At 43.3% G+C, this 21,542-nt stretch overlaps 1 protein-coding gene across 6 annotated transcripts in view; it reads right to left on the reverse strand.

Annotated features, from left to right (window-relative positions):
- Nucleotides 1–1,086: 1,086 nt before the first annotated feature.
- PIGN (phosphatidylinositol glycan anchor biosynthesis class N) overlaps nucleotides 1,087–21,542 on the reverse strand; it is a 170,573-nt gene continuing 150,117 nt past the window's right edge. For 5 of the 6 annotated variants that reach the window (XM_059724379.1, XM_006258414.4, XM_059724376.1 and 2 more), the window contains 3 exons: nucleotides 16,833–16,875; nucleotides 11,183–11,235; nucleotides 1,087–1,445 (listed from right to left, as the gene is read on the reverse strand). In XM_059724379.1, coding sequence (XP_059580362.1) covers nucleotides 1,322–1,445; nucleotides 11,183–11,235; nucleotides 16,833–16,875 — 220 coding nt within the window. In that variant the 3' untranslated portion in view covers nucleotides 1,087–1,321. Of the gene's footprint in view, nucleotides 1,446–11,182; nucleotides 11,236–16,832; nucleotides 16,876–21,542 lie in introns of those variants that run through there. The other variant, XR_009460852.1, reaches the window with a different exon arrangement.

The raw sequence follows: 21,542 nt of genomic DNA on the forward strand, positions 1-21,542 counted from the left end.
AGCAGTACCCTTTCCAAAGGATATATGGTTGGCAGGCCCGCTCCCAAACCAGGTTGCAGATGGATTCAGAGAGGAAAGTGAAAGCAACCGCAAAACACCTTGCTTTCTGTAGTGCTCCCTGGCAGCAACAAGCCTTGCATAGTTCACACAAACACTAAGCACAGTGGGTGGTGAAATGCTGAACTGTATGTGCTGTGGGTGTGCATATCTGGTTACTTGATGAACCTGGGGTTGCTGGCATAAGATCTGGCTCTAGTTGCTAGAAGGGGCTACAGTGTCACATAACAGAGGGGAGTCAAACATACAGCTCATGGGCCAAATCCAGGGCCAACCCCAACCCCACAACCCCACACGCTGCATGTGGTATGCAGAGCTAGTCTGGCATGTGGGCACTGCCCACAGCAAGAGGGGTCATTCTGGGGAACGTGTTGAAGTACGTGTCCCACACCAGCCCTGAGCCAGTCTGGATCAGGACCATGCATAGTCAGTCCAGCCCTGCAGGCTGTGTGCAGCATGTGCCAGCCCCACTTGATCTGCATGTGGCACTCCACTGGACAAGCCCAGCAAGCAATCCCTAATAGGTTTTAAAAGTGAATGGGCACTATACATCCACCCAGGACTGCACAAAGCTTGTCTTGACCACTGTTTTCAGCTTTCTCAGGGTAGCATAGGGCAGTAAGTATTTTGTGTTGCTGCCATACAAAGCTATTGCAAAACATGGCAAATTCAGCAACAGCACACTACAAGCAGGCCCAGGGGAGAAAATATTTGCATTGGAAAGTGGACACTGCATACCGAGTACCTGAACCAAATCAAGGACCACCAGTCCCGGTGTGTTGTCTTCACCTATGCAAATAAGGAGCATCTACATGGACTTGCAAAAGGAAAGCTGACCTCCTAAGTGACCTGATGCTTATTTTCCACACTGCATATCAACAGTCAGCCATCTGCTCAGATTTACCTCCTTGTTCCTTGGTCTGTAAGGCTCTTGTGCCACTGCCAGAGACGAGGCATGATTTTGCAGGTATACTAAATAAAACAAGTCAGTGACCAAAAAGAAGCAAGTATCATTCTCTTCAACAGGACTTCATTTAAGTTTTTATTTGCAAAAATATATGTACATGTAAGTAGTACAAAACGGACTTATTTACCTACATGCCAATTTCAGACACAGGAGTACAGATATTTATTTGATTCCTGTTATCGATAGCAGGAGGTCCCTTTGATGGGTCTTTGGCACTTCACTTTACCCAAACTTATGTTCCACAGCTGATGACTGGCTTAAGACTCAAAAACAGCAGCAGCGACATTTCTAGCTCTGTTACGTGGCGTGGTATTTAGTCAACCCCCAAAGTTCAATTCTCTTTGTTGTTAGCAGTTGAGCCAATCCGTTCAGCAGCATCATAAAGATGGTGAAAGACATCACAAGGACAAAGTGGCTAATGCTGCAACAGAGGAAGTTACAGGTCAGAAAAGAAAATACTTGAAAAAGAGAAGCAGTGGAAAAATCCAGTTAAGTAGTTTCCTTAATGATTTTAAACACGTAATTATTGATCTGGTCTTGTTTTTAGTTTAGGGCCAGCTTGCTACAGAGTAGAAAAACTCTGCTAATTGAGATAATCTGAAAAAGGGCCATTACAAGTTATAGTGACAGGCAAGGCTTTAGTATAATTATGCCTGATACAAACCACCAGCCATTGAGAAATGGGTTAAGTTTCTGAATTCATTGAATATTTCAAACTAGCTTGATGTGTTTACCTTGGCATCAAGAAGCATCAGCACCATAACTGACTTTTCTAAGAGGATTCCTAAAAACATTAGTGTTTTGTATCCGTACCTCCTAGCACATCTCTTTCTCCATCTCCTCTCTCAACACAGATGGTTCTTTAGAAAGGGCAGGATAACTTCAGACCCAATGCAGTCTGTGCTTATTTACAAAAAAGAGATTCGGAGGAGCACTTGAAGGTTTAATGATCTGGAATTTCTGCCCAAGGGCTCATTTTATTTGACATTTTAGCAGTGAAAGAGCAGCAAAGCTCATCATTTTGATGCAATCAATCTGTAAGACCCCCAAGGTTGTGACAAACTCTTGAGTTTTGGCACCAGCCTGGCATAATTTAGTTCTGTGAAATGTAGAAACACTAGATCTCAACTTATAAAACCTTGGCCACTGACCAGTATGGAGGAATAAAACTATTCTGGTTTTAGCTCGCAATTTTAGACCTTTGAGTTTTAGGTCTCAGTTTTAGACTATTTAAGTTTTATACCTTCAGAGGTTTCCTAACAATCAGGAAAGTCCATCTGAGGTTAAGTACCTGCAAGACTAGATTTTCACCTAACTAGATTATGGTTATCACTAAAAAGAATGCAATTAAAATCACTTCTACAAGTAGGTTATAATTTAATATAAATATGATACCTTGAGCAATGTAAAGTCTGAAAAGTACAAAGACACAAATAATCCACATATGGGTATAGCCTAGGACTTCACTGATCACAGTCCAACTGAGCACTGTACCTTATAAACCTCATAAAACTACAGATTGCATCCGCACAAAGCTACCAACTGCACACAGACTGTAATTAAAATGAGTGCTTGCTAAAGTGAATTAAATGGTAATTCACTGCAGGCTTAAATTATGTAAGAGAACCCATTCTTCCTATGTTGTTTCTCAGTAAAAAAAATATTTTTTTCCAGCTTTAGCTAAATAGAGCAGTACGTGGCTATTTTTATGCTCCAGCTATGCTTCCATGGAGAATGTGCCAAGTTTAGAAACAGATCGTGCAAGATCTGCTGTGTCAGGCATAGGCCATGCTTAACCTGGTCACCACACTTTGGACTCTGAAGTTCACCAAGAGAGTTAGCACACAGATAACGTGGTTCCACCTCAGAAGTGGCACCTGGTCCTTGAAGCCCAGCTGGCTGTGTTATGTCCTAGTTTAAGTTTCAACATTGCAAGAAAAAGGGCAAATCTGTATCCCCTCCATGCCCCCACATCCCCAATTCTCCCACAAGACTGCAAGCTAAAACCCAAATTCTAACCCAGCCTTCCTTCATGGTACAGTGCCTGCCAGACTGAGGGATTCTTTGAAGCTCCAGAGCTGTGGGAAGGTATGGAAATCCTCTGGGAATAGTCCTCCCTAAGGGACAGCTGTATAGAACCCATGGGTGCCTATACACAAGCCAAGAAGCTGCTCCAACGTGCTGTAATTACAGCTTGTTGGAGCAGACTCGATTAATCGAGTCTGCTGGAGCGTGGTAATTACCATACTCCAGTCAGTCTCTGCATCTCATGTACCAGAGTCCCCAGCTCCTAGGGTTGCAGTTTCAGCTTGAATGGCACTAGCCTCCACAAGCTTCAGAAAACAAGAAAAGCCTGGAAATGTGAAACAGAAAAAGCAGGAGGCAAATAAAAAAGCACCTAATTTTTTTTTTCCATTTAAAAAAACCCTAAAATCTGTCAGTCAGGTTTCTATTGCTTGGACCTGAATCCTGATTTTGGAATGCTTGGTGCTCACAATACTTCACTTGCACGGTCACTTGACTTTTCCTTCCTCCCCGAAGACTGAATCAGGTGTGTTGCCACACCAGTGTGCTAAGAGATGATGTTGGGGAGGAACTGAGCATTATTTCTCCCACAGTGACCATTGGGCAGCAGAGCAGAAAACATCAAGAGCACTTCAGGCTATCCAGTCACTCCCAGCCTCTGAAATGGAGCTGTCAGGCACGAGAAAAGGAAAGAATCTCAACAAAAACAACCCCATAAGCCTGGAGATCAGCGGCAAGGGAAGAGAAAGGAATGATATAAGGACACCCACCAGCCTCAAAATTGGCAGCAAATGCTCTTGGATTCGGCTCACTCTGATGCATCTTCCTAGGCCTTACTGCAATGGTATAAATGACTTCAATATGAGGAAAGGGAGAGATTATGGCTTAATGGGGCAGAAAAACTCATCTTCCTGAGCTTCCTGATGATTCACAGATGCAGAGTACCTCCACCCTCACCTCCAGGTATGATTATCCTTCTCCTGTCCCAAATATCTCTTGACTGAACGCAAAGAGTCAGCATAGATAGTGAAAGGAGGATCAGGAGTTTTCACCAATGGAACAACTGTAATAAAGAACTGATTACCAGCCCCTTTTCACTGTCTTTCTTTCCATCACAAGAGTCTGTTTTGCTATTTCCTCAGCTGCTGATGGACTCTTTGAATTACCCAAGCTACCAGTAAATGCCACAGATAATTTCTAAGCTACATTTACAGGGCTTTCTTTTCTTCAGAGCTGCTTTCTTTTTTCCACAGCACCAGTCCTTTCAAAAAGTACTGGAGATTGGTTCCTTCGAACATTCATGAAGAAATGAAGAGGAAAGTAAAAAGTGCTCCCTTGCTTGTTGCGTAAGATTGAATGGCTGTGCTTCCCATATGAAATACCAGAGCCTGGGAGAGAGAGGAGATTAAGTCAGGCCACAAAGAGTGCAACGCTCTAGCACAATTAAAAGCAATTCTAGTCCATTTGTTATCACATAGTGGCATACTGCCAACATATTGGAAGATATCATCAACCAGTCCTACAGTGCCTGCAGGCAGCTTAGCTTGGAAAATTAGTTTTTGTGCTGGGGTAATGTTGTAATTTACAAGAAACAAAAAGGAAAAAAACTCCCAGAGTGAAAGACAGTATTGAGCTTCGGCAGTGGGGAAAGCCTCAATGTCTTCATGCTAGTGTGCTAAAACCTGGACTGGATCTATGCTTACAATCCATTTGGTAATAGTTATTTGATGATCCCATCTGAGCTCCAGTAATATCTCAAGCTCCAGAGGAGAGAGGCAGGTGCAGCAAAAGAAGGATAAATGGTTGTAAAGAAACAGAACAGGACCACAATGGAGTGATGGTTATAAATAGGCTGACCATAAGGAAATCTAAGACGTCCAGGACACTGCTTTCCACCCGCGCCCCTGCTCTCACAAGTCAGCAGAGGTTAAGTGGCATGCTGGTGCTCCACACCACTCCAACTCCCAGCTAGACTGCACCCCAAAACCTCTGTATTTCAAGGACACCTATTATAATTCTCAACAGCAGGCTGGAACCAGCCTCTGAAATCTAGGACTACTCCGGCTAAACCGGAACATATTGTCACCCTACCTATAAAAGATAGGAAGGCAAGGGTGGACATGAGTGATGGTAGGAAAGAGATATCCAAAGGATGGATGACTGGGGCCATGGATGAGATAAGGTAAGGCAATATATCTTGATGGAAATCAGAGAAAACAGTTAAGAGTGCGAGGGTGGTAGAAGAGATAAAAGGATGGGACCAGTTACTTCAAACAGAGGTAATAAACTAGAATTTAAGAGAAAAGAAAGGGAAGAGGAAGGAGAGAACAGGGAGAAAGAGGACTTGATTCTATTTAAAGCTCCTACACAACAGTGTTTTCAACACATGAGAGTGTTTCCCTAGTTCTTGCTTAAGGCCTGAATTTCTAGTTCTAAACCTATAGAAATTTCAGTGTCTTACTTACCTTTGCATCTTTGCAAGGCCTGTGCATCTAGCAAAAGTTCACTAGAGAAGCATAAAGCCTGGTTCCTTTATCAAAAACTTACTGGTGAAAATGCTTCACCTCCAGTTTAAAAGGTCTCCATTGTAAGAGTCAGGTCTAGATTTTCTGAATTTCCATGATTACAGCTAGTTTACCACACAAGACACCAGTAAATGTACTGTGGACTTTGACCTGTCCTATAACAGATGCATTGCAGTAGGGCACTCCTATCACAGGTCTTCCACATATTCAGTTGTGGACATGGAAACCTAGACACAACTTCGTGTGCATTATCTGTACCCTCTGAACTTGGAAATTGCTGTAAAACAGATTAGATTTTATCTATTCCTGTATCTTCTGCAGGTCAGTTTTACTGATCTAAAAACTGGGAGTAGCTGTAAAGTGCATTTGTATAAAACTGTATAGTATCCAGCCTATAAAAAAAAAGGATACAGTAGTTTATTCTTCTATTCCTGTCTTTAGACATACTGTAGGTCAATGTCTTCTAATCCTTAAGACACACTCTCACTCTAAATAAAAATAAGTTGAGAAGCTTGGCATTCTTTCTGCAAGGCTGTTATTCAGAATGTACGAATCTGTCAGAATGAAGTTCACATGTACACAGTTTATGGATGGTTATATGAAGGATATGAACAGGCTGCATTTTCCCAGAGACACAATTATTTAAGAAAACAGTGAAGGTTCCAATGCCCATTATATAATCTATGATTGCCTCAAGATACATGAAGGGTAAGGGATACTTATGCCTTGTTATATAGATCCTGGAACCTGTCATAAGAAGGTATTATTAAGAATTCTGTTAAGAAAGTTTCAAGATTTTATCTCCTTCTTATTTCAAGAACTAATTCTCCTTGCAAAACAAATTCAGACAGACTTGGATGCCAGCTTTAGATAAGAGGCTGAAAACATTTCTCAAAGACTATAAACAAATTAATTACTTGATAGTTTACTGAGTAGGGAAATCAATGTTACGCTAGCAAATTACTGACTGTGGTACTGCAAGGATCAATTTTACATCTGGTGTCATCTAGACATCTTCATAAATGATCTGGAAGAAGAGGGCAACCCAGTCCCATTAAATTTACAAATGATATTTAATTGCAAAGATGCACATAACAGGTAGAAGACAGGCATCAGAAGTTTTGAAATCTGGATGACAAAGCTATTTGCAGTCAGGGATAAATCAAATGAATGCATATGTACAAAATGGGGACACAATATCTGGGATACTAATTTTGGAAGAGACACGCCGCAATTTAGGCCAACAAACTGTATGCAGCAGGGGTGTCAAAAACTCAGCTCATGCCCTGGGCTAGATCTGGTCTACGGGGCTCCTTGTAGGCCAGATCCTGCCCAGGTCACAATGGGACTCCAGCCCAGTGCAGATGGTGGCCAGCAACAGAAGAGGTAGGGCAAGCATTCACTTGCCGTGGGAGAAGCAACAGAGCAAGTGACCGGTATCAGCTCTTGCTTGCCCCCCTGCCACCAATCACCACGTCTGCTGGAGCCCAAAGGCCCCTGTTCCCTATGGCAGGTCACCCCCCCCCGGCTATACCCCACCAAATTCCAATTGCCTACTGGTAGCCCAGTGGGCTGGACAGAGCAGCTCTATGGGCCAGATATGGCCTATAGGCTATATGTTTGATACCCCTGGTATCTATCTATACAGTGGGATGTGGCTCTTTGAAAGGCAAACACCACACGGAACAAGTGTGGAATACTGTAATTCTGTTGCAAGGTGGAAACAGTAAAAAAAGAGCATAACAGTATGAGATGGAGAGGAATTATAGGATGAATTTTGGAAATGGAAAATTTAGACTCAGAAGTATGATATGTTTGTAAACATTTGAGTAATTTAAAACCAGCCCAGATGGCATATTTGAAGGAAAGGTAGGGCACACTGGTAATGAGATGGCCTGTTACTCACTAAATAGGACATTTTCACTCAGTTCTTAAAATCCTGAAATGGAAGGAAAATACCTGGCTTCAAAGCCTTTTTATAAAGAGCTAAGCTCAATATATGTAGCAAGCCATAACCACTGAGAAACAGGCAAAAAACCCATATGCTCGGGTTGGTAAGTTACTGAATATTTGGAACCTAACAATGAAGAGTCTAAATCACGGGCATCAACCTGACTTTGTACTCCAGGCTGGATCTGGACCATGGGGCTCCTTGCAGTATCTCTGACACAGTACATGTGGCAGTGGCTCCAGCTCTAGGTCTGCCTGGCCTGGAGCACACAGTAGCAGCAGTGATAGTAGTGGTGACTTTGACAAGGGGCAGCAGCAGAGGAGGTGGGACAAGCACTGTGGCAAGCCTGTGTGGGCAAATGGTCACTTGCTGCAGCATCAGCAGTGGCAACAGGCCAACTGGCCTGTATCAGCCCTTGTATCAACCCCTGCCACTAGTCGCTATGTCTACTGCAGCTCAAGGAACCCCCCAAGACAGTCTGTGGCATGTCACTTCCCTTGGCCATGGCTTCCAGCTCCAGCTGCCCAACAGTAGCCTGGCGTGCTGTATAGCACAGCTTTGTAGGCTGGATCCAGCCTGTAAGCTATGTTTGACACCCCTGGTCTAAAGGAATAATCTAAGTGCTTCTGCATACAAATAAGCAGAGCTTGTCCATATACCTTTCTCCAAGTCAGACACTCACTTTAGTGTCACAAAGAGCTGGAGGAACTGCCTAATGCTTCCTAAGGTGCCAAACATTTCTCCTCAGGAAAGATTCATATAGCCTTTTTCCCCAGAAGCTCTAACTTACTGCTTGCAGACAGCCTTTGAAATGTAGCAGCGGCCAATGCCTTGAGCTAAGAAAGTGGCTTTTTTTTGTCCCATGAAACACTATTCAGGTTTTGTCAAGATAAGTGGATGAAAAGACCATTTCTTTCTCTTGAATTACACGGGGAAATTCTGGCAGCCCCAAAACCATAAGTAAATATGGATATTCTAAGGCTATCCTCAGGCTTCTGCTCAAACAGCAGCAAAACCCTGCAAGGGAATGCTTGGGAATTACCAAAGCAGCTGAGGTGAGGGGATGGGAAAGAGCCAGGCCAAATTCCTGCCCTGTACCCAGGAACCCTCAACAATAAGATCAGCAATATATTCCTCCCCTGGCATAAATAGCCTTGTAAAGCTGCTGGTCCCTAGTGCCAGGAGTTCACTTTCAGTTTAAAGCACTGCTTATGACATAATAGAAGGAATGCTTCCGTTTATAAGAATTTACCTTTTTCCTCAAAGATCTAGGGAGTTCCACACACCCTGGGATTACAGGACATTATTTATGGATTTCTCTACACAGGACCGTTTCTGCTGTCAGTTCTGGTGGCAGACAGCACCTGCCACAGAGAAGCTATCAGAGTATGTGCATACCCATGGGGCTCCACTTCATCCAGTATACCGGCAGGGAGCAAGGAAAGCACAGCCATTGAACTGGCAGCAGTCAGCAGGGGTGTGTATTTACAAGCACTCTCTGCTGGCTGCTGGGCAGAAATACAAGCCTTCTTTTGGTCACAGAGCTGGTGCTGCTCTTCCAGCAGTAAGAAGGGGTAGTACTGCCACAAGAAAGCTTTAAGTGCATACACCCTTACAATTTGACTGACTGTACTTCAATTGTATAACCAAACCTATGTAGCTGAGCCCTAAGTTGCAAAGACAAGAACTCAACATTTATTTAAAGCAAAATGTAAGCCTGCTTGTGCATTCTGCCTCCTCCTGCCTGCTGCCTCAATACAGATTTCCATTACATAATCCACAAACTATTTTTGCCTTGCTCAGTGCACAGGATGTGCATACAAAGAAGCATGATTAAAGTTACATATAATCAACTCACTTGCTGACCCCCTGATACATTCTGCCCTAAGCACACCTTGATACAGGAGACATTTCAGCCCTCTCTGGATAATGGGATATGTAACAATTGTAGGAAGTACGCTGTGAAACATTTATTTTGAGATTTAAGTCATACTGTATTTTTGCTCACTGAATCCTAGAATTCCTGTTAGAAAGCTTCTTGTTGACAAACAGAGTGTAGCAAGTACTGGGGTCCCAGGGGCAGCTGTGACACCTTCTTCTGGTAGCCAAGCAGCTGTTGCTCTACTCTGCCTCTAGGGTCTCCTCCCTCTTCCCTTTCCTGCCACACCTTTGTTGAATTTATTAGAATGTGAAAAGGGGAGTCTGCTCAAGGGTCCTAGAGCAAACCTTAATCCGTCTGACTGCTAGTGACTCTCTCTCAGATCCCGCTGGTCCAAGTCCTAGACTTGCACTAGATGGGCCCTCCTGACCCAACCATGTCTCCTGGCACCTGTTGCCTTATGGGTTATTCATGGTCTCCAACCTCCCCTGTAGCCATCACGCCCATTCCTTGGAGATGTTGCCATTCAATCACTCTTCCTTGTTAGGGTTTTGGACTTCACAGCCAATGCCCCTTTCCTCTCATTGGGCCTTCTAGCCCAGGACCTGGCTTCTGGACTCCAACCTCTGTCTTGCCTATTTTGGCACTGGGCCCCATGGCCCTGTCTCTGCCCTGCTTGGGCACTACTAGGACTTTCTCTGCCCCGATAGTTCCAACCCAGTCTGCCACTATAAACTATAATAAAGAAATAAGCCCTCTGGCTATAGCCCAAACTCCATACTATGTCTAAACACAAAACATCTGTTTCCTGGCTGTACCATGAATTCCACACACTACCCTGAGTCCCATTCCCCTGCAAGCCAGCAGTATCCCACTTGTATTTTCCTAGGATAGCTCAGATATCAGCCAGGAACTCTTCTGCACCCTTTCTGCTCAGGAACTCTTTCCCCTGCAGGACCAGACTGCCTTCCCTGGCTCAGACTTAGGGTTGATATTCCCCCTAAACTTTGCCCCCTTCTGGTAAGATGTTCCCTTGACTAGCTGCAAATATCTCCCTTTGCCTTAATGAGCAGCTAACTGTATAAACAGTAGTGCTTCCTTCCTGCCTTCCCTCTTGCAGCTAGCCCCCGTTTAACTGCCTGGGCTCTATCAGCCGCAGCTTTGCCCTTAAAGTAACAGGAGACATAGGCTCCATGTTACACAGCGGATCCTTGAAGTCTCTCACATTTCCCTACAAAATAGTTTCCAAATCTGTGCATGAATTTAAGGAAACAGAGAGAAGGAACCACTCATCACCCATAAATGAAAACAACTAAGTTGTGGTGTTAAAATACACTTTCCTTTATCTAACATACTGCAGTTATCTCCCACCAGGAACTGTAGTAATGTAGCCAAGAACAAAGCTTCAAATGAGTCCTGAAAATGGACAGCAATGGAGTGAATTTGGAAAGGGCAAATATACACAGTGATGAATATTAACATTAGGTTACTATTCAACTTCTCTTTGAACGAGGTCTTCAAGGGACAACTGGCCAGGCTTGTAACACAACATATTGTCCATTAAACACGCTAGCAAATTATTTCTTACCACTTATTTAATATTTATATAACCACTTCGGAAGCTTAAATCTGAAACTTGTATTCTCTCTGAAATGTTTCCTTGCAGGCCACGTATGTTGGGTTGTTATTACAGGAATCTAAACAAATAAATAACCTATGGACCTACTAACCTTCAATTATGCCCTGTAAAGGGAGTATTGAAAGCAAACATACTGTACCTTGTTCCTATATCCAGCCAACTTCCATAATCTTTAACCAAAAAGAAGAAGTGCTAGGAAATAAGAAAACAACTTTGATTAGTACATGAACATTGCACAACTTGTAAGACATTAGAAACATATTCAGATTTTCTCCAAGTTTCTAATTATTCAATAAAACAAGGGCAAGCTCTTTAAAGGAATGCTAATCCAGATTAAACAGCAAAAATCTAATTCTGACTCCTAGAATAAATTTAGTATCGAGTACAAATTAAATATTTCTATCATGTTTTTTTTGTGAAGGGCAAAGAAGACTTTTAATAGACAGCACTGTTTAAGAGAAGCCAAAACCACTCCATTAGAATAATGGTTCTCAGATTGGGTACAATGCCAGAGTGACCTAAAGAACAGAATTATGTCACAGATTTCCTGGTTGATGTCAGGCAACTTTAATCCCTGTGCTTCACTATCTCTAAAATGGGAATAACAACACTTTCTTATTTTGTGTGTACATTTTGAGAATAATTAGATGAGAGCGCATATGTTAATATACCATAAAAGGGGTCATGCAGTTACCTCTGATAGATTAAATATATACATCTCCATTTGGTAGCAAAAATCCTCTTGCTTAAGTGAACAGCTGATTCAGTCTTGGCAAGAAAATATATTGCAGTAAGGACTGTTCAATTCATATAATTTTCAATAATAATATATTATGATATTCTATTTTGTCTTTTAGTAAATCAAATTGTTAAATCTATATGACTGAATAGCATTTTTCCCATCTATATTGGTGATGGGCAAAGTTAATAATTATGTGGCAGGGCACCTTTGGTGTCTGCCACTTCGAGGCGGAGACCAACAAACCCCAACTGGTCAACGCAAGAAGGCCAGGAGATCAAAGGGCTATTAAGCCCAATGTGAGGGACAGGCCTGAGCCATGTTGCACTATCTGGCACCCCGACTGGCCTGGAGGCAGTGCCAGAGCCTAAGGAAGCTGAAGGTCCCATCAATGGGGCAAAATCACTGTCAAGGGGAAGAAAGGCTCAGTGAGTCAGTGGTCTGGAATGAAGGAGGTTGAAACTCAGCCTCTGGAGGGGAGGCACCCAATGTGGGGTTCAGACAGTTGGGTCAGTGAGAGAGGACCACAGGAACAACATATAGCCCAACAGGAATTAGACCAAGGGCAGGCAGGCCTGCTTGGTCCTGGGCATAACAGAAAAGTGCACCCTGCCGGGGAAGGGAGGTCTGGTGGGGCTGTCCGTGGCAGGACAGTCCCCCAAGAAACGTCAGGCCAGCTACCTCCCTGGTGAAAGGCAGGTCATGGTGCCTTAAAACCCCAGCCCCCACATGCTGGTGGGATACCCAAGTCTAGGGACAGGCACAGGGGTCAGGCATGTCGCTGGATACCTGACCCCAGAGGCTCCAGTGAGAAGGGGGCAGAGAACAGCCCCAGTGAGGGGGCAGAGAGTGGCCCCATGTAGGGGCAGTAGTGTTGGCCCCAGTAAGGGGGAAGATCAGTTAGAGCTGGTCCCAGCAAGGGGCCTGGGAGGGGCCAGGTAAGTCAGGCTGACGCCCGAGTTCCATACGGGGCACAAAACCCCAGTGACCCCTGGAAAGGGGGACCGAAAGGCCCAGCAAGGGGCTAGGGGCAGAGTCAGCCCAGTGCAAGGCACAAGGCCAGTGCCACACAGAGTAGGGGAGCTCAAGAGACCTGAAAGGCTGCATGTGTGCACTGGTCAGAATGTGAATAGTGAAGCCCGATGGCCCAAGGGGGTCACTCAGGGGAGCAAGGGCAGGTTGAGAGTGGCCCTAGGTAAGGCAGCATGAAAGAGGCCCGGTGAGAGAGGGCACAGTGCAAGAGGCCCCAGTGAGAGGGAGGTGGTAGGAGTGTGGCCCAGCCAAGGGCAGAATGCGAGAGGCCAAACACAGGACTGAGTTTGGCCCAGACTTGAAACGGATTTGTAATCTAGAGACTCTAGTATGAGGGCATGAATTGAAGTACCAGTGTGGGGGCGTAGGGGCTAAGGTCAGTCTATGGATGCCTGAGGCCGAGTTTGCGCTGCAAGCTGAACAGGAGTTGAGACCCCGGTAGGTCCTCAGATGTGGTGAGGCCTAGTTTGGGTAAAAAATTAAGTACTTGTTTTGGAATGCCATTTGCAAGGCATGCGACATGGTATGGGGAGGTCGGAGTCATGTATAGTGCCCCCTGACATTGGGGTATGAAAATGGGCAGCCTCCTGCATTTTCACCAGTTATAGAAACAGTAAATCTCGGCAGGTGAGACTGGGCACACTGCCTTACTTAGACAGGTGGGCGGGCCAACGTGAGTCCCAGCCCCGAGTTTGACCTCTGTCAAATACCATGGGAAATATGACTGAAACAGAAGAAAGAATGGAGCCTACAATATAGTGCTACTAAAAAAGTGTACATGATTTGGGGCCAAGGAAAGAAGAGTCTGAGAACCTGTTTCACATCACTAAGAATGGGTATAATTCTCTTCAGTGTTCTGCTATGAGATGCAGTCCCTTAAACTGTGCTCCACACCCACCCAGTATACTGTCCCTGCTCTCCACCTTTACGCTTATAGGAAACAAGATCCTGGGAAAAAGTCAAGCCTCTTCCAACACATCCCTATTTTCCTGTCAAAGGAAAAAAACATGCCCCAATTCTTCTCCCAAACTGGCAAAAAGAAATACATGGCTTGGGGTGGACCAAGATAGCCCTAGTTACCTGGCCTTTTCATACCCATGAAGGCAGGTCACACAGGAGGGTTTTCATAATTACTCAGCTAGAACTCAGGCTGGGAAGTGGCAGCAAAGAGAGGTAGGTAATGCCCTGGCATCCAAGGAGGTGGGGGATTCATGTTACCACAAATCTGGGATCAGTCAGAACATGACATGCCTTGCACTGACCTTTTGGACCACTCCTCCCCATCTCACACATGCAAAGCAGCCTTAAGTGCCCAACAAGAACTTCTGCAATTAGTGGCTTCAGGTAACACATACTTTACATTTGTTTTTTAAAGGATAACTCAGAAATTAGAAACAAGCTATTAAAAATGGGACCATCACCCACTTGAAAAGGGGAATTTGAAGAGGTTGGGCAGAGTTACATAGCAAGCCTTAAAAACCCTCAAAAAGGTACTTCAAAAATGAACAGATACTAACATTTTAAAAACAGAATAATACTTTCAAGAAAGAGAACAGCAGAATGCTGATCCATGAAACTGTCCTTAGAGTGAGGTATATGAGGAACTCGGTTCACTGAAAGGATCACCTAGAAAATTTGTGGCACCTACATTGTCTTCAACTGCAAAATATATTTCACAACAAACTCCTTCTGTAAAATAAGTATTTTCATCACTTTGGGGTTGCTAATGGAAACTGGCCATCAGCTCAAGTATATGGGCTCATGCAGCATTCTGGGTATTAGCAGGAAAATGAACTTTACTTTTCTGAGTGTTTGTGGAGTAACAAAAAAAATGAGGCTGCAGGAGCACCAGTAAGAAGCACAACCTATTTCACTTTCATCTCTACTGTCTTTAGTGACTTTTAAAAAAAAATTGCATGCCAAGACTCTGTAGTTAACACTATTTTGTATATCAGAAAGTATTTGCCAAACTTTTAAGATCAAGAAGTTTAAGCGGAAGAAGATACAAGTTAAAAGACCATTTTAAATGCATTTTGGTCTTCTATATAAAGAAGATTACTTTAACTTTGTCATGTGGATCTAACTGAATTGATTTTGTTAGTCCTATGTGTGGTTCAATGATATTTTAATCTTTTTTTTTATTTAACCTATTACAACTATTATTCATATACTCAGAGATCTGTTAAAACAAAAAGATAATTTTCAGGACCCTTATACCAAGCCTCTTTTCCATTCTGTAAGGAATTGTGCCTTTTATTTCTCTTATGTCTGAGCATCAAAAGATCTGGACTGCATATTCTGGCATACAAAGCCCTGATGGGGGATGTGTGTTGGCAGGGGAGAGGTGAGTGATGGCTATGCTAATCCCTGTACTTCAGGGACCTCCGGCAGTTAAAACCATCACTGTCTGCTCCACCCCTGGAGGTGGAGCCAGAGCTGGCCCACAACACTCCCCATGGTCTGGATCCGGCTTGCAGGAAGCTAAGGGAACTTGACACCCTTGCTTTATGTGGCAGAATCGCACAATACATGATGCTGTATGCAGAAGAAGCATAACACAAAGGGTATGTTTTATAACTTTGAAGCAAATCTTCCAAAAGGGTATGTGGGAAGTGAGAGCACAATTACAGCAACTATCGCTTTCTGGCCCTCTCTACACATTACAGGTATTGCACAATTAGTTGTTTAATTGTGCAATTACCTCGACACCAGGTTGCGTGCAGAGTAGATTATCACACAATAAAAAGTTCCAACCAGCTATAAAGTTAGACCTCAAAAATGCGTACTAACTTTACAGCTGGTTGTTATCGAGTTTTAATTTACATATGCAGCAAGGTCTCCCTTGCATCTGGTAGTCTGTCAGCTGACAGGGCTCCCAGCCACAGAGGTTAACCCCCAAGCCCTGGGGATAGTGGCTACCATGATCCCCAAGACTCAGGAGTGCGTGAAACCCCCAGACACACACAGTATCTTGGGCCCTGCTGAGCTTCACTCGCAGCCGGGACTGGGAGTCCCTTACCTGACAAGGCTCTGGCTCCTGGTTACACTTCACACGTAGCTGGGACCCAGAATCGCACAGACAGGGCTCTGGCTCCCAGAGCCCCACGAGCTGTAGAGTATCTCAGTCCTGCATGCATACTAAGTGCAGCCAGGACCCAGAGCCCTGTTAGCTGCAGGGACTCTTGGTCTTGGCTGTGCATAGCCTCCATGGTTAGGAGAGGGGGCTCCCAGCCACGGATGTCTGCTGCTTACAGGTAAAGGTGGAATGCAGGATCGGGCTCCTCCTACACCGGCAATGGCATGATTAGTTCTAACGCACAATCCCACAATCACACCTCCCACCATTCACGTGTGGCATGGCAGGAGGCTCAACTGTGTGGATCGGGCATTAGATCTAATTGCGCCTTTACCAGCACATGTAAGGAGGGCCCCAGTGAGTTCCCCTTCAGGCCATGGCAAAACATGGTAATGTACAGCTATTTTTGAAGCCACTGTTTAAGTATATTTTTTTAACTTGTAATTGGATTTTTTCTTATAACTACAGCTTGTGAAGTGGATTTTTCAGCCTTATTCACACAAAGGGCAACTATTCAATACTTCCTACACCTTTTCAACAGTCTAAGTACCCCCCCTACCCACCTATAATTTTGAGACCTCCTGTTTCAAAACAGGTAAGAAACTGCTGAAAAATGAACTACCTACCTCAAGCATCCACATAAAACTAGCACTCTCCTTTGCTCTCATAATTTCCCCAAATATTTAATAGGAAATACATTAAAACAGAGCAAAAGAGCTGAAGTAATAAAAATCACGCTTCTTTAGAAGCATTCATTACAGGATATACAAAGGGTAGAGACTGGGGGAGTTATCTGTAAATTATGCCAGGGCTTTAATTCAACTCACTGCTCTAGTTCTAAAAACTATGAAGTCTGAAACTAATTCAGATATCTCTAGATTGAATTAGAAGAGTGCTCTGCTTCTTGATCTTATTTGTACAGAATGTCCAACATTAGCTTACCAAAGCCATAATGTCTGAAATGACAAGAACAATGAGGAAAAGGCTGCAAAAGAGAGAAAGATCATAATTATTTATAGCCTCAGACACTATTACAAAGCTTATTAAAACCTCAAACGTAAATATAAAATGACATGACTCCATGCAGCTGCCTTTCAATCCATGATATATAATTTCTATGTACTCTTTAAGGGATGTTAAAGCATAACAGGAGAAATACACCTGACATTTGAAGCATGTAATTTCACCATATTGCTCTGAAAAAGAGACTTCAAGATTATGCCACTTTTGAAACTGGTAGCCCAAATTAGAGTTATTTGCCAGCAAGCATGAGCAGTCTGTCAAAATGGTAGGTGCTGTTGGCATTGTAAAATATTAAAAATTTTTAAAACCTCTGTGCCTGATAGAGGGTATTACAACTACATAACAGGTGAATTTTGCTCTGGACAGCAATAGGTTATTTGGTAATTTAAGCCCACAGAGGTCCATAGGATTCACAAATGACAAAAAAGCTACTGAGCATAAAAGTTCCTGCACCTTACTCAAATGAGTAATCAGCTCTTTGCTGACAAACCAATCTTATGGAGTGGAGGGCTGCTAAAAGCACAATGGGGCTTTTTTTAAAGATCTTTGACTGGATAAGAGGTATTCCAGAAATTCCAAAAACTTCTGTGGAGTGCTCCCAAGTCCCTTGAGATGTGAGAAATACTAAATGTACCAGTATATAGGATCACTAACCTCTGGGAAAGTAGATCCCAGCAAAATGGACTAAAAGGAAGCATGCTAAGGAAGCTTTTTTATCTTCATTTTTTTATTCTCTTCATTGAACTGTGGAAGTTCTAGTTCACATGAAAGGAGCTACAACTCGTTAAAAACTGGTTAGCTGTTAATGGCACTAGAAGCAGTGCTACAGACAACTGAACCAACAGCAGACAAGTCAGAAAGTGTAATTGTTTAATTTGTAAGTGCCGTCAGTATGAAATATAATCAACTGGCAGCTTCAAACTTCATCAGAAAATATTATATTACAAAGATATGGAAGCATATAGCGGTGGTACCTCACAGCTGATTTCCTCCTATGAGGAAGATGATCTTGGGCCCCATTTTGTAGCATTTTCTGGGTAAATGAACTATGCTTCATTAAAAAGAATGCAACAAAAACACATCTCTAACTGGTCCATGCTGAGTATGAACCCATATACCCAACAACATCACAGTGTTGTGATATCCAATAGCCTCTAGGCTAAATTAACAAATTTGGGATTAGGGCCCATATGGAGAGATGGCTCCTCCCTTTTACCTAACAGGGAGTTTGGGAGCAGTTCAGACTAAAGGAGAACTCCCCTGTTGATAGGGACATCATACATATCTTTCTGGATCACAAGAAGGATTTCACAGAAAAAAAATCCCCTTCTTTCCAGAAGGCTTGAAGTCATCTGCCTGCTGGCAAGCCAGGGGGAAAATCTGAAAAATAATCTTGGAAGCAACAAAATCTCCATAAGCAGAGCACAGGGTTCAATGACGGGCATGGGCAAAGTTCGTTGAATTCTTTGTCCCTCGCTGTTTACCAGTCTCTTGGATGAGCAAGCTCAATAAAAGAATACTGGATCATTCAAGAGAAGAAGCCAGTGCTAATCTCAAGATACACCTACATAACAAAACAAGGTGCAATTGTAGAGCACACAAGCATAACTGTGTTTGCTTAACCTAAGATAGCACTGGCAACAAAAAGAGGGAAGAAACAGCAACAGGTTTTAGAACCCCCTAGCAACCAGCTAACTCTTCAGGAACCCTGGGTAAATGCTCTGTTTCGTGACAACTAAAGCCTGCTCCATCTTCACTGCTCTTGTTACCCATGTTAGCCAGGTGAAACTAGCATAGGTAGGCTAACACATGCTACAATTACACTAATTTTTTTGTCTAATTATAACCCCAATCTTCTTTTCAAAAGGTATAACACAAAAAAAAAAAAACTAGGCAGGTTTAAATTCACATAAAAAACTTCCTAATGGCAACAGGGGTGTAGGTTGTAGCCGTGTTGGTCTAAGGACATAGGCAGACAAGGTTCCTTGGGTGAATCTGATATCTTTTATTACACCAACCCAAATAGTTGGAAAATAATTATTTATTATTTTATTTTATTTTATTTTATTTATTTATTTATTTTATCTGCAACACACGCCACCATAACAACCTCTCTCTACCAGAGAAAAAGGCCATAGAATCTCTAAAATCTAACCACCAAATAGTAATAAAACCAGCAGATAAAGGAGGAGCCATAGTCATCCTAAACCGTGAAGACTACATAAAGGAAGCCAACAAACAGCTGTCTGACACCACCTACTACAAAGAACTACAAGAAGATCCTACTCCCCTTTTCACCGAAAAACTCAACAATACCATCAAATCATTTCCATCAAGACTACAAGAAAAACTACAGACCTTGATCCCCCCCGCTACCTAACCCGGGGACTTTTTACATGCTCCCTAAAATCCACAAACAAGGGAACCCTGGCAGACCTATCATATCCAACCATGGGACCCTAACTGAGGAAAGATGAGGTTTCGTTGAATCAATCCTAAAACTGCTTGTCACCCACAGAGCAAGTTTTGTCCAAGACACTACAGACTTGCTACGGAAACTTAAAAACATAGACCACCTTCCCAGCAACACACTCCTAGCCACCATGGATGTAACCAGCCTATATACCAACATCCCACACCAGGATGGCATTCAAGCCTGCCTTACATATCTACAGGAACAAGATTACAACTCAGAATACAGGCCCAAAGATATTACTGACCTTATACACTTCATCCTCACACACAACAATTTCACTTTTAATAATCAACACTTCCTCCAGATGATGGGAACAGCTATGGGCACTAAAATGTCCCCACAGTATGCCAACCTTTTTATGAGCCACCTGGAAGAAGACTTCCTCAAGAACTGCACCATCAAACCCTTGCTATACTTAAGATACATCGATGACATCTTCATCATTTGGACTGAGAACCTGCAATCTCCGATTGAGTTCCATCAGAAATTCAACAATCACCATCCCTCCGTCCAACTTTCTCTAGAATACTCCAGCCCCAACATCTCCTTTTTAGACACGATGATCAGTATCCAGAATGATAAAATACAGACCACATTATACAAGAAACCCACAGACCAGCATACATGTCTGCACAGAATCATCAATCACCCGAAACACACCAAAAAAGTTGTGATATACAGCCAAGCCCTCAGATACCACCACATTCGTACTGAAAAGAACACCCGGGATTGCCACCTCACCAATCTTAAAAAGGCTTTCACCTAACAAGGACACTCCTCCAGAGAGATAGATTGCACGTTTGAAAGAGCCACCCCGATACCACATGAAGAACTGCTGCAGTACAGAAGAAAACCCCCCACAAATCGCACACCGCTGGTTATGACGTATCACCCATCCCTTGAACCTGTACAGAAAATCCTCAAACAATTGCAACCCATACTAGACAGAGACCCTATTCTTAAAAAGATCTTCCCAGAGCCACCCATCCTAGCCTTCAAACAAGCACCGAACCTCGCCAACCTCATCACCTCATCGCAAACTTCCTCAAGCCCAGAACACACCAAAAGGATCCAGACCGTGCCAGGACAAGAAATGCAAAACCTGCCAACACATCTCTACCACCCCCACTATCACTACACCCCACAACAGAGCCATCAGCATTCCTGGATCTTACAGCTGCACCTCCAGAAATGTAATATACCTCATCCAATGCACCAAATGCCCTGATGGAAAATATGTAGGAGAGACCAAACAACAACTGCACACCAGAATGAATGCACACCAGAAATCTATCAAAGACAGAAACACCCAATTACCGGTGGGGGCACATTTCTCACAAGAAAACCACTCTCTCTCCAATCTCTCAGTCCTGATCCTCAAAGGAAACCTACAAAACACTTTCCAGAGACAAGCCTATGAACTCCACTCCATCAACCTCCTGGATACTAAAAATCATGGACTAAATATAGACATTGGATTTATGACACATTATAACCTGCCTGACATCTGACTCCCTAGGTCTCTCTCCACTTTCATCCCCCTTCTCTCCAGTTATCTCTCCACTTTCATCCCCCTTCTCTCCCCCCACCCCAGCCTCTCTCTCACCCATTGACTCCTCAATCTACATTTTCACTGACTACTTGTCTTGTATGAATACCAGCCCAGCCGCTGGCTTCTTTACTTTTCATTGCATCCAGGAAGAGCACACACCAACTGCTGAAACTTCCTCAGCCTGACAAAGGGTTTTTGAACCCGAAAGCTTGCTTAATAATTATTTTCCAACTATTTGGGTTGGTCTAATAAAAGATATCAGATTCACCCAAGGAACCTTGTCTTCCTAATGGCAAGACACTAAACAAGTTGCCCATGATGTGGTAGAATCTCCTTCATTGGACAATTTAAAGAAAAAGTGAGTGTGGCTGTATGAGCATCTGCCTGGGGTAGCATTAGGAATAGTATATCTTGTATGGGTGCAACTGCCCAGTCCCAACTGAAAAATTGAGAAAAGCAGAATGATGCCTCCCACATTTTTTTTCTGAACTGAGACTCGACAACTCCAAATTCTTTTAAAGCGAGATCTGCATACAAATGGAGTCTGGTTCAGGGTTTGTCACATCCTTACTAATTAAGCAGCAGTGTTCGGAAACACGGT

Source organism: Alligator mississippiensis, chromosome 3 (genome assembly GCF_030867095.1).
Source record: "Alligator mississippiensis isolate rAllMis1 chromosome 3, rAllMis1, whole genome shotgun sequence".
In the NCBI taxonomy this organism is placed as follows: Eukaryota; Metazoa; Chordata; order Crocodylia; family Alligatoridae; genus Alligator; species Alligator mississippiensis.